This window comes from Brienomyrus brachyistius, chromosome 16, assembly GCF_023856365.1.
Source record: "Brienomyrus brachyistius isolate T26 chromosome 16, BBRACH_0.4, whole genome shotgun sequence".
NCBI classification, from domain to species: Eukaryota; Metazoa; Chordata; class Actinopteri; order Osteoglossiformes; family Mormyridae; genus Brienomyrus; species Brienomyrus brachyistius.
This window is the reverse complement of record NC_064548.1, coordinates 4,724,463-4,741,137: the sequence shown is the minus strand read 5'-3', so window position 1 is coordinate 4,741,137 and position 16,675 is coordinate 4,724,463. Positions and strand designations below refer to the sequence as shown.

The 16,675-nt window shown below is 43.4% G+C and overlaps 1 protein-coding gene across 5 annotated transcripts in view; it reads right to left on the bottom strand.

Moving 5' to 3' along the window:
- LOC125709650 (serine/threonine-protein kinase pim-1-like) overlaps nt 1-14,060 on the bottom strand; it is a 211,929-nt gene extending 197,869 nt beyond the window's left edge. For 2 of the 5 annotated variants that reach the window (XR_007382795.1, XR_007382794.1), the window contains exons 1-6: nt 13,899-14,060; nt 13,371-13,465; nt 13,181-13,225; nt 12,719-13,097; nt 6,086-6,262; nt 5,678-5,994 (exon numbers count right to left, since the gene is read on the bottom strand). Coding sequence is in view for 1 of the 5 variants with exons in the window: in XM_048978312.1 (XP_048834269.1) it covers nt 5,897-5,994; nt 6,086-6,262; nt 12,719-13,097; nt 13,181-13,225; nt 13,371-13,465; nt 13,899-14,013 (909 nt within the window). In the remaining 4 variants the exon portion in view is untranslated. Of the gene's footprint in view, nt 1-5,481; nt 5,995-6,085; nt 6,263-12,718; nt 13,098-13,180; nt 13,226-13,370; nt 13,466-13,898 lie in introns of those variants that run through there. The other 3 variants (XR_007382796.1, XR_007382793.1, XM_048978312.1) reach the window with 3 other exon arrangements.
- Between the last annotated feature and the right edge of the window lie 2,615 nt (nt 14,061-16,675).

Genomic DNA, 16,675 nt, shown 5'->3' with positions numbered 1-16,675 from the left:
GCTCCAGGGCCCTGGTCAGCTTATCACAGCAGCGTATGAAAGTGTGAAAGCCTTCTCCACAAAATTAAGATTGTGGAAAACTCAGCTTTCTGCAAAAAGCCTCAGTCATTACACAACATGCAGATCTCTTGTGGAGGAGGACATAGCATTCAATGGTGATTAATATGCATCTGCTGTTGAAAACCTACTTCAGGAATTTGATAAGTGTTTTGCAGACTTCAAGGCACACCGTGACACTTTCCAGCTGTTTGCAGACCCCTTCCCAGCTGATGTGGAGAGTGTCCCAAATTTTTTGCAAATGGAACTTATTGACTTGCAGTGCAACAGTGAGCTAAAAACTAAATTCAGAGAGGCACAGGGAAATGCAGACAAGACTGCACAGTTTTTGAGAGAATTACCTCCACGCTTCCCAGAGCTGTCCAAAGTGTTCAGTCGGTTAATGTGCCTTTTTGGAAGCACATATCTGTGTGAGAAGCTTTTCTCAGCTATGAACTTTAACAAATGCAAGTTCAGGTCCAGGCTTAGTGATGCTCATCTTGAAGCTGTACTAAGGGTTTCAACTGTGAACACCATCAGGGCCAATGTGGCGCAGTTGTGAGAGCGAAAGCGCTGCCAGGTGTCTGGCAGGAAATAGCATAGTTTGCAAATGTATTGCATTTGTTCAGTGTAAGGTTGTTTGTTATAAATAGTTAAAATAAATTAGGTAACTGTTAATTAAAAAGTAAAAAATATGTAACATAATACACAGACACTGTTGTTTATATTTTTGTTAATTATAACAGAAATATGTTAGTAATGTAATATAAAAGAAAGTTAACAACTCAGCAACTAAAGTAAATTTCCAGAAATTACCATGAATGGTAAAATGGCCCTCCTATGAAATATCAGTCACAGCAATGGACCCCAGCCAATTTGAGTTTGAGACCCCTGCCCTAAGACATACAAGTTAAGCATGAGTGACCTTGGGTCTAAGGCAGACGCAAAGCCATTGATGTGCAAATCATTGAAGCTCTTGCAGAATGTGGTACTCAGCAGAAGTGCTACTTATAATATGTAACAGACTCTGAGTCTCAATCATGCTCAGTCCAAGGTAAGGTATCCAACACTTGACACCCCAAGATTTTTGGCCCAGCCCTCGTCTTAATTAAGGTCAAATCATTATGATATGACGTGGATATTCTGGGAACCAGAATTTGGTGCATCAACTAACCACTGTTACTGAGAAACCAGAACAAATGAAAAACACATATACAGAGCATCTGCATAAATAAATCTGTATTTTAATAAAAGATAATAATAATAAAAAAATAATAATACATGTGTTTTATATAGTGCTTTTCTAGATACTCAAAGTCACTTTACAAAGGCAAATCAGAGAAAAAGAAACACACACACATTAGGCAAACAAACAGGACAAAGTTCTATGAACAATTACAGGCTATTTTGAAAATATGGCTCTTAAGAGAGTCTTTAAAAGATAAGAGAGTTGAGGAGTTCCTAATGTTACTAGTAAGGGAGTTCCATAGAAAGGGGGCAGTAACAGAAAAGGTCCTCTCATGCCAATAGTAGTAATTAGTGATTTTAGGAGATTACTGGAGATTACTGTCAGCAGAATGAAGGCAATGTTTGGGGGAATGTCTGTGTAGTAGATCAGTTAGATATGATGGGGTAGGGTAAGCGGTTTGGAAAATGGATGGATGGATGGATGGGGCCAGATAGTGAAGAGATTTGCAGATTAAGAGCAAAACCTTAAACGAAATGCGCTGCCAGATAGGAAGCCAGTCATACATCTGCTGTGCGATGTGTAAGGGAGTAAGAGAGCACAGCAAATGTGTGACCTCTAGGTCTGTTCCCTCTACAAATATTCCCCAATCTGTAGTGTCAAAACAGCCTTATACAGTAGGGCTCCGGCGCGGCTTCCTCAGTCCACACCTCAATAAGAGAGCACAAGTTCTCAAGCACATCTAGACTGGCAGACTCCACCGGAGAGCCAGCAACATCATCAAAGACTCCTCACACCCTGGATACTACCTTTTCTCCACCCTCTCCTCTATCTTATCTAATCTGATCTTATGTTATATAATCTTCCATCCATCCATCATCTCCCGCTTATCCGAGGTCAGGTCACGGGGGCAGCAGTCTCAGCAGGGAAACCCAGACTTCCCTCTCCCCGGCCACTTCAGCCAGCTCCTCTGGGGGAATCCCGAGGTGTTCCCAGGCCAGCCGAGAGACACAGTCCCTCCAGCGTGTCCTGGGTCTTCCCCTGGGCCTCCTCCCAGTAGGACATGCCCGGAACACATAACCAGGGAGGCATCCTAAGCAGATGCCTGAGCCACCTCATCTGGCTCCTCTCAATGTGGAGGAGCAGCGGTTCTACTCTGAGTCTCTCCCGAATGACCGAGCTCTTCACCCTATCTCTAAGGGAGAGCCCAGCCACCCTGCGGAAAAAACTCATTTTGGCCGCTTGTACTCGCGATCTAGTTCTTTCGGTCGCTACCCATAGCTCAAGACCATAGGTGAGGGTAGGAACGTAGATTGACTGGTAAAGCGAGAGCTTTGCCTTTTGGCTCAGCTCTTTCTTCATCACGACAGGCCGATGCAGTGCCCGCATCACTACTGACGCCGTACCGATCCGCCTGTCGATCTCTCGTTCCATCCATCCCTCACTCGTGAACAAAACCCCGAAATACTTAAACTCCTCCACTTGGGGAAGGACCCCCTCCCCGACCAGGAGAGAGCATTCCACCCTTTTCCGGCTGAGGACCATGGTCTCAGACTTGGAGGTGCTGATTCTCATCCCAGCCGCTTCACACTCAGCTGCGAACTGTCCCAGTGAGAGCCGAAGGTCACGGTCCAATGAAGCCAACAGAACCACATCATCTGCGAAAAGCAGAGACCTAATCCTGAGGTCACCAAACCTGACACCTTCAACACCCTGGCTGCGCCTAGAAATTCCATCCATAAAAGCTATGAACAGAATTGGTGACAAAGGACAGCCCTGACGGAGTCCAACCCTCACCGGAAATGAGTCAAACTTATTGCCGACCATGCGGACCAAGCTCTGACACCAGTCATACAGGGACCGAACAGCCCTTATAAGGAAGCCCGGCACCCCATATGCCCGGAGCACTCCCCACAGGACTCCCCGAGAGAGAGCCAAATGCCTTCTTCAAGTCCAGAAACCACATGTAACTGGTTGGGCAAACTCCCGTGTACCCTCCAAGACCCTGCTGAAAGTATAGAGCTGGTCCACTGTTCCACGGCCAGGGCGAAAATCACACTGCTCCTCCTGAATCTGAGGTTCGACAATCCGACAGACCTTCCTCTCCGGATCCCCCGAATAAACATTACCAGGGAGGCTAAGGAGTCCCCTTTCTTGAAGAGGAGGACCACCACCCTGGTCTGCCAATTCAGAGGCACCACCCCCGATGTCCATGCGATGCTGCAGATGCGTGTCAACCAAGACAGCCCCTCAACATCCAGAGCCTTAAGGAACTCCGGGCAGATCTCATGCACCCCCAGGGCCCGGACACTGAGGAGCTTTTTAACCACCTCAGCGACATCCGCCCCAGAGATACGGGAGCCCAAGTCCCCAGACTCTGCCTCGTCATTGGAAGGCATGTCAGTGGGATTGAGGAGGTCTTTTAAGTATTCCCTCCACCAACCCAAAACGTCCCGAGTTGAGGTCAGCAGTGCCCCATCCCCAGCATAAACAGTGTTGATGTTGCACCGCTTTCCCATCCTGAGACGTCGGAATGGTGGACCAGAATCTCTTTAAAGCCATCCGGAAGTCGTTTTCCATGGCCTCACCAAACTCCTCCCACACCCAAGTTTTTGCCTTGGCGACCGCCAAAGCCGCATTCTTCTTGGCCTGCCGGTACCCGTCAGCTGCCTCTGGAGTCCCACAGGCCAAAAAGGCCCGATAGGACTCCTTCTTCAGCTTGACGACATCCCTCACCACCGGTTTCCACCAACGGTTCGGGGATAGTTGCCACGACAGGCACCGACCACCTTATGGCTACAGCTCCGGTCACCTGCCTAAACAATTTAGGCACGGAACATAGCCCATTCGGACTCAATGTCCCCCGCCTGCCCCAGGGCATGGGAGCAGTCCTGCCAGAGGTAGGAGTTGAAGCTCCTCCTGACAGGGGATTCCGCCAGACATTCCCAGCAGACCCTCACTATATGCTTGGGCCTGCCAGGCCTAGCCGGCTTCCTCCCCCACTAGCGGAGCCAACCCACTACTAGGTGGTGATCAATTGACAGCTTTGCCCCTCTCTTCACCCGAGTGTCCAAGACATGCCTACACGACTACAAAGTCGATCATCGAACTGTGGCTTAGGGTGTCCTGGTGCCAAGTGCACATATGGACACCCTTATGCCTGAACATGGTGTTCATTATGGACAATCTGTGACGAACACAGAAGTCCAATAACAAAACACCGCTCAGGTTCAAATCAGGGGGGCCGTTCCTCCCAATCGCGCCCCTCCAGGTCTCACTGTCATTGCCCAAGTGAGCATTGAAGTCCACCAGCAGAACAAGAGTGTCCCCAGGAGGAGTGCTCTCCAACACCCCTTCCAAGGACTCCAAAATGGGTGTGGGTATTCTGAACTGCCACTTGGCGCATAAGTGCAAACAACAGTCAGGACCCATCCCCCCACCTGAAAGCGAAGGGAGGTTACCCTCTCGTCCATTGCGGTAAACCCCAATGTACAGGCGCCCAGCCAGGGGGCAATAAATATGCCCACGCCTGCTCGGCGCCTCTCCCCGCGAGCAACTCCAGAGTGGAGGAGGGTCCAAGCCCCCTCAAGCAGACTGGTGCCAGAGCCCAAGTCAGGTGTCGAGGTGAGCCCGACTATGTCTATTCGGAACCTCATAACCTCACACACCAGCTCAGGCTCCTTCCCCGTCAGAGAGGTGACATTCCATGTCCCTAGAGCTAGCTTCTACAGCCGAGGATCGGACCGCCAAGGTCCCCGCCTTTGGCCACTGCTCAACTCGCACTTCACCTGACCCCTGTGACCCCTCCTACGGGTGATGAGCCAATTGATGTGCTTTGTTCAGGCTGTGCCTGACCAGGTCCCATGGGTGTAAGCCTGGCCACCAGGCGCTCGCCATGGAGCCCCACCCTCAGACTTGGCTCCGGGGGGGGGGGCCTCGGTGACCTGCGTCCAGGCAAGGGAAATCGTGGATCCAATGATTTTCTTACCATAAGGTGTCTAGTGAGCCGCACTTTGTCTGGTTCCTCACCCTGGACCTGTTTGCCTTGGGTGACCCTACCAGGGGCATAAAGCCCCGGACAACATAGCTCCTGGGATCATTGGAACACACAAACCCATCCAACACGATAAGGGGTCGGCTCAAAGACATCTTATCTTATCCAAACATATCTTAACTAATCTTACATAATCTTATCGTATACAATCTTATCTTATATACAGTAACCTTATCATAACTTATAAAATCTTATCTTATATAAACGTATCTTATATAATCTTAACATATAACCTTAACTTAAAAAGTCTTATCTTATATAACCTTATCTTATCTTATATAACCTTATCTTATCTTATATAACCTTATCTTAACTTATATAAACTTATCTTATATAAACTCATCTTAACACATAATCTTATCGTATACAATCTTATCTTATATACAGTAACCTTATCTTACCTTATATAATCTTATCTTATATAAACGTATCTTATATAATCTTAACATATAACCTTAACTTAAAAAGTCTTATCTTATATAACCTTATCTTATCTCATATAACCTTATCTTATATAACCTTATCTTATCTTATATAACCTTATCTTATATAACCTTATCTAATCAATTTTAATCAAAACAAGAAGAAAATAATTGACAAGGCCCAATAATAGTCAGCAGTCACTTCTGCTGCAGCCAAAGATGGCGCTGAATCTGCTCCAAGCTCCGCCGGTTCGCCGCCTTGCGTCTCAGGCACCCACGAATTAGATTGCAGCAGCCTGTCAGAGAATAATTTGGCACATAGTTAGTCAGAAAAAAACACTCCCCGTCAGGAGACTCAAGTCACGGGACAAAAAATAAGCTGCTCACCAGAAGAGACCCATGGGGGGAATTTCAGGCGGCCTGAAATGATTGCCGTCTGGTTGTGGAAGGGTAGGTAGCCGCACACTAGATTAAATAGTGTAACCCCCACAGACCAGACTGTGGCGGGGCCAGCCAGATACTCTCTGCTCAGGAACCACTCTGGGGGAGCGAAGATCTTTGTGCCTGAAACAACAAAGCAAAATCTTTCATAAACTCACAAAATCTTTCATAAACCTACATATTTTTACTGAAACGAGTTAGATTAGGACTCATGAACACAAATCCAACTCCCCTGCAGGAAGTTTGATCACATGTCCAGATTTCTTGATCACTGCAGTGTTTCCCCTGGGTTTGCAGCTTTTTTTTTTTTTTGTTTTGGGGGGGGCAAACAGTCACCGACAGGATTCATGGTGTTCATGTGTTTCTTTTAATGACAGCAGTCTATTGACATCTGAACTAAACATCAGAACATTTCTTTTTATGACAATTATCCATAAAATGTCACTGCAGTGTATCTTTCTGGGCTTCTGGAAGGACATTTCTAGAGCCTCTTGATATGGGAAGTCAGAAACGTCCGGCCCATTTATTCCCGATCTGCAGGCAGGCTGCAAGATGGTCTTCCTTGCAGCCTGTTGCGGATGTTTGTCCTCCACCCTGGGATCAGATATTTTTGTCTGCTTTTCAGGTGGTTGACGCGACATATTTTCCAACGTGTGCTCCCTGTCCGCTGGTGGAAGTGTGCTCACCTGTGTGCGCACACGTGTCTGTGTGTGTGCATCGGGGCAGAACTCCGACCATGCGCGATACAGAGAGCAGAGGACAATTGTAAACGCAAGACCGTGTGGAGACAAAAATGACAAGCTGTTGTGTAAATAAGATGAATAACATAAGGCTATTTACTTTTAATAAAGGCACAATGTATAGCCCTGTTCTATAGGAAAGGTAACCTTAAATGACTTCTGTTGTGATCTGGAGCTATATAGAAAATAAAATTAAATAAAATTAACTTGACCTTCAACGGGGGGTGGGAGGTGCTGTTGGAGAGGTGGGGTGCCCCCCTTATATAATGGTAGACCTACGTGAAGTTGGTCCCCCATATGCTTCAGATACTGGTCTCAATAGTATGTGCCGCGTTTGTGCCGTTAAAATTTTTTTTGTGCTGTTTTAGTTTCTGACATATAAATGTTTGTTTACATGTTGACGTCAGCAGTTTGAAGTTGGCCCCCCATTTCCAGCAGACCAATTGCAATCGTGTGTGTTGCGTTTGTGCTGGTTTGTGCCATTAAAACTGTCCTTTGTGCTGCTTCAGTGCTGAGATATTATTTATTTACATGGTCACGTGACTCCGCCGTTAACTTAGCCCCCCATTTGCTTCCAAACCGGTCTCAGTAGTGCCCTTTAAAAATTCTGTACTTTTTTTTCTGAGTTATACCTCTTAGTTTATGCCTTTACATGATTGTGTTTGATGATTCCGTGACAAAGCTGGACATAGACTTAGCCCCACCAGTCAGATACTGCATTTCAGGATTCTGCTGAATAAATTCAGATTCTCAGCGACTAACAGCCATATGCATTTCATATGTAGCACTTTTGTGCTGCTATTTAATAAGGGAGCACTGAATTTTCACATGAGCAATGCCGTTTTAGAAATAGGGGGTGGAGCGTTAATATTTGTGAGGTCTATACATGTGCATTAACTATACACACACACAGAGAGACATATATATAGTCAAGCCCAGAATTATTCATACACCTGGCAAATTTTGACTTTAAGTTACTTTTATTCAACCAGCAAGTTTTTTCTTGATTGGAAATGACACAAGCGTCTCCCAGAAGATAATAAGACATGTACAAGAGGCATCATTGTGGAAAAAAATATTTCTCAGCTTTTACTTACATTTGAACAAAAAGTGGCATGTCCAGAATTGTTCATACTGTACCTTTTGCAAACTTGGCTAAAGAGCAGATAAAAATATCAGCGTCTTATTCGTGTTGCGTACCATGTGATAAGAAGGGACCCCGATGGAAAGAAATTACAGATGCGGTGACATTTCATATCGCCAAAGATATGGTGCCCATTTGCACTATTGAAAAACGGGGTTTTCCAGAAGCTAAAAACAATCGACCCCAAATATGAGCTCCCAAGCCGAAAGTATTATACCGAAGTAGCCCTACCACGTTTATATAGCAGTACAGTGAAAAAAATTGCACAGCTGCTGGAGAATGTGCTGTGTTACTCAACTACCTCAGACCTGTGTTCCAGCCGAAACATGCAGCCATACATGAGTTTGTATGCTAGTGTTTCATATGCATTAATGAAATGTAAAGAGGGGAAGCATTTAGGCATCCTATAAGTAAACAAATGTCTGTGCTGTACAGTGTGTAATTGTAGTTTGCCTTTTTGCTGTACAGAGAATGGTGTAAAGGACCCAAGAATTGACGAGCCACTGGTGTTTCTAAAAAGGCTGTCAGTGCCTCACATTCAGCTGGACAAGAAGAAGAGATATGGCTGTGGTACAAGCCGAGCTCGGCCTCCCCACCCACCAGCTTATCACAGAGGGCCCAACAAGGTGGGCTTCAAGGCAAAGGATGGTAGAGCGAGTTCTGGAACAGGAAAAAGCCATAGCCCGGATCTTGGGGTCTGAGAAGAAAACTCGGCACCTCATGCCGACATGGCAAGACATAGATATTTTATAATCAGTAAACAAAGCTGTGAAACCACACCAAGAATTCACTGAGGCCCAGTCTGGGGAGACTTATGTCAGTGTCTCTTACCTCAAACCGATGCTTCATCTGTTCAGAAGCAGTCTCTTACAGCCAGATGAGGGAGATACTGAACTAACAAAACTAAACAAAAACAACATACTGGGGTACCTTAATAGAAGATGAACTGTCACAGATGAACCCTTGGACATGTCTTCACTAATGGAGCCCAGATTCCGGATGACTTACACTGAACATAACAAGGTGGATCAAATTAAGGAAAGAGCTGTTATGGAGCTGAAGTTTCTCCTTGCTGACGAAGCCACACCACAACCTGACCCTACTTTGCAGGTGCAAGATGAAGAAGCAGCACAGCCTGAGCTGAAGAAGAAAAAGACATTGGCAAGCTTCTTCAAGAAGAAAGTGCCTTCTACCTCCCAGTCCAAGTCAGAAAAAGTCAAAAATGAGTTGGCAGCCTATATGCTGTCCCCTGACATAGACCCAGACACAGATACAAGTAAAAAAATCGGAGATTTTAGTTTTAGACAATATCGCGCAGCCCAGCATACAGACATACGTATTTTTCGCTGTATTTTTACAAAGAAAGTAAAACTTCATTATTGGACATTTTTATTTAACCGCCATGTACAACAAGTAAGAGGGTCCATGGGAACCAATTTTCCCCTCCAAGGCGGCTGCCTGCCAAAAGCCAGCCAAAGGGAGTAACCCCCCTCCTTCTGGGGGTGTGCCTAAATTCTCGTCTAAACCCGCCCATCTGTTCACTTGCAGGGTGTTACCATGAGATGGCGCTTTCTTTACAAAAACATAATTTAGTTGTGGTCACAAGTTTACACACACAGGTACAACAGGTATCAACCAGAATCTTTTGGTAGCCATTAGCAAGCTTCTGGCATAATTCTGGCTGAATATTTGACCACTCTTCTTTGCAGAATTTCTAGTTAAATTAAACTAGCTGGGTTCCTGACACGGACCCGGCTTTTAAGCATAACCCACAAATTTTCAATAGGGTTGAGATCGGGGGTATTTCACAAAGCAGGATTTCTTGCTTAGCCGAATAACTTCTTGTAGTTAAGGTGAACTGAAGACACAGCCGAAGTTTTTACACCAGAGACAAACAGGGCTAGGTACTTGGCTAGCGCTCATGCTGGTACATACTAATCCAGCGCTATGATATTGTACAGTACATACAAAAACCCCTCGGAAGTGCAAAGCATGTGCTTTCAATCTCTGCCTTCAACCAGACAGGAACTGTTTTGAAGCTTGGCATCTTGATCAGGAGCGACAATTTGTTGTTCTAATATTCATTTATTGTTTTGTATTAGTCCTGTAATATAATGTGATTGCACATTTTATTTATCAACGTTTAATCTGTTGCATGTTATAAACTGTAAAAAGGCTAGTATTGTGTCTTTTCTTACAGTTTTTTTCAATCGCTAAAACAGAGTAGAATCTAGGGTAGTATCTCTTTACATGCCTGATCCATCCTTGGCATTTCTCTGGAGAAATATCTTGGCATCCAGCATTCATTGTTTGGTCTTGTGTCAGTTTGTTTATATTATATGGCTTTTACCATCTATTTTAGAAAGGGCCTTGATAGTAATTTAAGAAAATTACATATTTCAGTTTTGACGGTCTTGTTAGCAGTTTTAGGGTCAGTATGTTGGTATGTGCAAAATGGCCTCTGAAAATTTAATGTTGTGAGTGAGACAGGAATCCATGACTTTTAGTCATGATTGCATTTAGTCATTGATTGCATTTTGTATAAGATAATTTTGTGGAAGAGTTTTGAGAAAGCAACTCCAGAATTGCAGTATCTGTCTTAGCAATTGAAAAAAACTGTAAAATTCACACTGCCTTTCCAAACTGATTGGTGTGAGGAGCAGTGACAGACATTCCATGGGCCATTGACAGTATGCAAAGGTGTGGTGACTCCAAAGTCACTTCAAAGTTGTAACACTTTAGTAATCACACCAAATACAATTTTGTTTGTGTAGCCAGCCCCAATGTCTATAAGCCTCAGAGCTCAAAAGTCTTGGCTAAAAATGTTTATGATGTGATTTTTTACAATTTGTCAGCACCACTGAAAATAGGTTTTAACAAAAAGATAGAATAATCACTCTCTAAATGATCTCCAATTATTGGTGCTGAATAAAAGTATTTGTAGCAATTTGGGATAAATGTTTTTTTTAGATAGGTGAAATATTTTAGTTTTTCCAAATTGTTGAAATAATAAAAATCATTTTGGGAACGAAACTGCCAATTGCCAAAAGTCATTTATTGAATCAGTCACTTGTTTGATGAAACTTTAAACCTTGCTCACCTAGTTAGACACAACTTGCAGACTTGCAACTTGGCTTCTGATGAGCCACACCTGTTCCTGATAGTTACGTGAGGAGAGGTGTGGCTCATCAGAAGCCAGGTAGGATAGAAAACCTGCTGGGCAGTAGCCCTCCAGGACCGGAGTTGGAGACCTCTGCACTAAGGAACGTGTCTGTTTTATTCAAGCACCGTACAGAACCATATGTTTTTTTTATTTTCATTTTCCACTCTGTCCACCTTTATTCTCCACAATCATCCTTATTACTTTGTTTAGGCCTGTAATTAATCTGTTACACACATCTTGGGTCACTCTCCTTTTCCAAAACTACTGGTAAGACTTACTCTGGTAAGTCACTTCAGCTTTCATAATCACTGCTCTCCCTGGTGGATGGATAAATCATTGCAAGTACTTTACAGACAGAGGTAAGGGGCAGATCATGCCGGCCCCCTTGTTCATTACATCATCGTGGGGGATCTCATTACAGTCAATGTCCCACCCAGGACCCAGCAGGGGCCAGTCATGGACCAGCCAAGGCCCCATCATGCAAACGGGAAAATTCAAGTGGCTACATCTGTAGACATTGCAACACACAGTGCAGGCAAAATGACAAGAGTTTATTATACATTGTTGTAGAGTATTAAGCATTAACTGGTCGCATTTGCTGCCGTGGCGTTCACTAGCTACCTTGTAGCAAAACGCTATGTACGTCTGCACGTAATTTAGAGTTATGTGATGTGCTTTACCACTGTAAATGGCACACAATCGCTTTTCACACCGCAAGAGCCACTTTACATATTGTCGTTTTGCTTTTTCACTCCCACAACTCAAGAAATGGACGTCCTGTGCTGTGCTGAGTTGGTAGAACACATGATAACCTGGGTCAAGCCTGCACGTAACGAGGCAGTATGTAATGGTCGGTCATTTGTGAAAATATCTAGCAGGATCCTGAAATGCGGTATCTGGCTGATGGGGCTGACTAAGTCTACGTCCAGCTTTGACACGGAGTCATCAAACGCTCCACCTTCTGTTCACATGAGAAACACGAGCCTGAGCACTATACGGCAATCATGTGAAGGCGTAAAGTAAGAGGTATAACTCAGAAAAATAACAGCACAGACAATTTTTAAACGGCACAAACTACTGAGACCGATTCGGAGGCAAATGGGGGGCTAACTTAACAGCAGAGTCACGTGACCATGTAAATAAGCAATATCTCAGAAACCAAAACAGCACAAAGGATAGTTTTAACAGCACAAGCCAGCTCAAATGCAACACACACAATTGCGATCGGTCTGGTGGAAATCAGACGCAAATGGGGCACCAACTTCACACTGATGACGTCACCATGTAAACAGACATTAATATCTCAGAAACTAAAACAGGACAAAGGATCGTTTTAATGGCCCAATCTGGCACAAGCGCGGCACATACGATTGAGACCAGTTTGGTTGAAATCTGAAACATATGGGGAGCAACTTCACGCAGGTTAATGGTAGGGGAAACACTGCACTGGAAAACACTGCACTGGACTACCCGCCACTTGCTATTGAACCAGGGGTTAGTTTGACAGGTTTTAATTAGCCTCTCTCACTGACCTGAATATTTTGTGTAGTGGGAATCTGTCCAGATATCGCCACAGCCAAAGTCGATGAGCTTGACCTCCAGAGTGTCTGTCCTGATCAAAAGGTTCTCTGACTTCAGGTCTCGATGGAGGACGCCTGAGTCCTGGCAGTGACGCAAGGCGTGGAGGACCTGCACCATCACGTGCCTGGCAACACCTTCTGACAGGAGGCCTCCTTTCCTTTTGCAAAAATCAAAGAGATCTTCGCATGGGTCCGGTCTTTCCAGGATCATAATATAATCCTGTGGTCCATCAAACCAGTCGATGAGCTTGAGCACGTTGGCACAAGATGACTCATTGCTAACAAGCTTCATCAGCGCCACCTCCAATGGCATGGGCCCGTCAAGTCCAGGCTATGAATGGGAGGGAAGGATATACATATATTTAGACAGAAATTCTTCCAAATAAACCCAGCTCTATGACTGAAAACACTTACCAGTTCTAGCTTCTTTTCAGTCTTTCTGGCATATTTGATTGCCACCTAGAGGTAAAAAAAAACACAAATTTAGTGTAGGATTTATTGAGAAAGCATCACCTTTTATAGGTGCCTGTAACAGGTGCAATAAAAGGGATCCCTATGAGAGATATTACTACGCATGTCGCGGCTACACCATTTGGTCACTTACTGGGAAGCCATCTGCCTTGCGAATGCCGGCGAAAACTGCCCCATAGCCACCCGTTCCAAGTAGATGGCCCTGGAGGTACAGGTCCTCCAAATGTTCTACAACATTAAGCAGGTACACTTCAGAAAAAGAGTCCATACAGCATTTTCTACAGGATAACACAGTTGAAGACACTTCACTAATAACTTTAAATAGCATGCATTAATATTTCTTTACCACATGCCAATCCTAAACTTGGCTTTTAAATTCAGTATTATCATTAGTTTGCCTTTTAGATGTTGCAGTCAGAGTAAGCTCGGGTTCAGAATCAAAACAGCTACAGAATTGAATCAATTTGGGTATGTTTGCTTTTCAAACGTTCAGCGACATTTTTTTTTATCAATCAATGAATCAATTGTTGCATTTATTTGTTTAATCTATAAGTCCAGTACACTGTTCGCATCTGCTTTTGCAGCAAGCCTTATGAAAGAGATTTACATGGCTTTCTTAGGTGTCATTTTCATTCTCTATCAAAAGACTTCAACTTCCAACCTTTGCGGGGAGTTTTGGACCCGACTTCGCCGGTACTCCGGACTTCCGTACTCTCTCTCCTTCTTTTCGCAGGAGATTCATCAGCGGAATCGGAGTGGGAGCGTTTTTTACCCATTTTTACTAATATGAGTAATAGATCATGAAAGAGTAAAGACGTCCTTCTGCAATGCTAAGCAAGAAGCAATTAAATGATGCTTTTGTGGCTGACCAGTTACGGATGGATGGATGAGCATCATTCAAATATTGTTGATTTTAGAACAGACGGCATCATGCACGGGGTTACATGGGCTGAAGCCCAGAGGTCCCTCACTCCCCCCGTCGTAAAATTGAAAAAAAGAGATACATTTGAATATATTATTTGGCAATAATGTAATTAGTTTTTAATTTGCATATTCTCCCCCTGTCATCGTGGTGTTTCTTCCGGGTTCTCCGGTTTCCCTGTATTTCAAGAACATGCTGAGGCTAATTGGACTAGCTAAATTGCCCGTAGCTATGCATGTGTGAGTGAATGGTGTGTGAGTGTGCCCTGCGATGGGCTGCCCCCCCATCCTGGGTTGTTCCCTACCTCGTGCCCATTGCTTGCGGGATAGGCTCCGGACCCCCGCGAACCAGTAGGATAAGCGGTTTGTAAAATGGATGGATGGATAATTAGTTGTGAATTTGCATATTGGTGTTTTTTCCGGGTTCTCTGGTTTCCCCGTAGTCCAAAATCATGCATGATTATTGAATATGGATGAATTGTTAATTGTTCTGTAATAAGCTGTGGTTCATTCGTTCTAAAGCTCAAAATATCTCCAAGTAGTACATCAGAAATCACGGAGTGACAAGGAATCTGCCATTACGATTAAAACGCAGAAACAACTTAACCGATCACATAGGAAATGCAGTCTAAAGTTTCTGACTCAGTCATAAACAGCGTGGCTGGTTTGTGGGAATATTTAACAAAGATGATTAAGGAGAAAAAAGCGAACCAGATCACCGAAAGGCAGTCGTATTCCGCTGAATGGGAATACACTGGCCACCGCATCTAATGATCACGTTTGTCTGGTAGAAATTGATCATTATATATGCGGATGATGGTTATTACCGCTTTTTTTCTGCTTCTTAATTATGTCTCAGACAGATTACCATCTGATTCACATCTGTATATTTATTATATTAAAATAAGGACAGCGTCGCTATTTACTTCATTTTATTGACGATTTAAAACTACAGTAGTTGTCTCAAAGGCTTTTCAAATTACAGTACCTTACCAATTAAATTTCTGAAGTGCGTATAATGCCAGTACGATATAACACAATACAGTACTGTACATAATATTCAATTCAATTTTATGTATACAGCGCATCTTCATAACCTTACGTTGTCTCAAAGCATGATATGTTCCCAAGGCAGTCTGTGTTTCTCATCTTTCTGGCTCTTTACTGTAGGCTGTGAAAACGATCGTTTCTATTTATGTAAGCTCCTGAAACGTATGTAATATATTACCTATATTGTTAAAATACAGAAAACAACACACAGACAAATAAAAAAAGGTCATGGATTTTAAAATGGTTTGTTACTTAATACTCAGGCGCTTGTTAGTATTGATTCAAAAGTTCACAACAACAGACATGAACTTGGCACTTGCTACATTATAAGTGTGTATCAGATGTATAGTAACACTACGGAGCCCCTGTGTCTCCATATCTCTGCATCGGAAAATTAGATGAATAAGCAATACACTTTTGTCCAATATTGCCGGTGCCAGCCCAGAAATTAGCCAGAGCTTTTTAGCGAAATAACGTTACATCATGTATTATAAGTAAAGTAAAATATAAATAAAAGACTGTGTTCCGTTTTGATCAATTGATCCCCCAAATAACTAATAAATTATTAACTAACAAAGTGATTGACTTATTTATCCTCCGTTGTTTCGGCTTGGCGGTGTAATTATGTCTGGAGTTTAAGCTACGATCTTAAAGTTCCCTGTTTCTATTGTGCGGTGTGATACATGAAAGTGACCAGGAGTTACAAAAGGCATGACAACCCAGGAACTTGTAAACCGGGACCAGGTTCCGTAACTTCGCTGTGAAAGCGCCTTACATATGGAATCAGATTTGTGCCAATATTATCAAGCAAACTTTTTTGACATCAAGCAAAAACAAGGCTAAAGAAAAAAACTAACTGAAGCAAAAAAAAATGTCATCTCAAAAGTAAAAATTATAACTTTCAAACACATGATTGGTCTTTTGATTATGTTTTCATTTGTTTACGTTGCAAGCTTACTCGCTCTCGCTCCCCGACTTTTTTGTTTATAGTTCTGACATAAACGTCTCGCGTGGGCGGGTTTTTTTTTCAGGGTCGCGTCCCCATTGGCTAATACGTTTCTGACTGACAGGTCAGTTCCCCCCCTCCGCGACCCTAAATAAGACAAGTGGTTTCAGAAAATGGATGTATAGTGTAATAGAAACTGTGTTGCGATATTGTAAGAGAAGAATATTGTAAGAATATTTCTGACAGTTTGACGGCTAATGAATGCAGTGAACTACATTACTGTAATAGGAACACGTGATCTTTTAGCATGTAAATGTTGAGATTACCCAGCTCCATGCCAAAGACATGGCTGAACTTGAAGCTCACCCACAACCCAAAAACCAAACCAAAAAACACTGTTACTCATATTTATATTCAATTTGCTATTGATAAATAATTTGATAAATAATAAAACTATCTAATAAAAAATCAATTATATATTCAATATTCATTATTTTAGTATATATTTTGGCTATTATCGT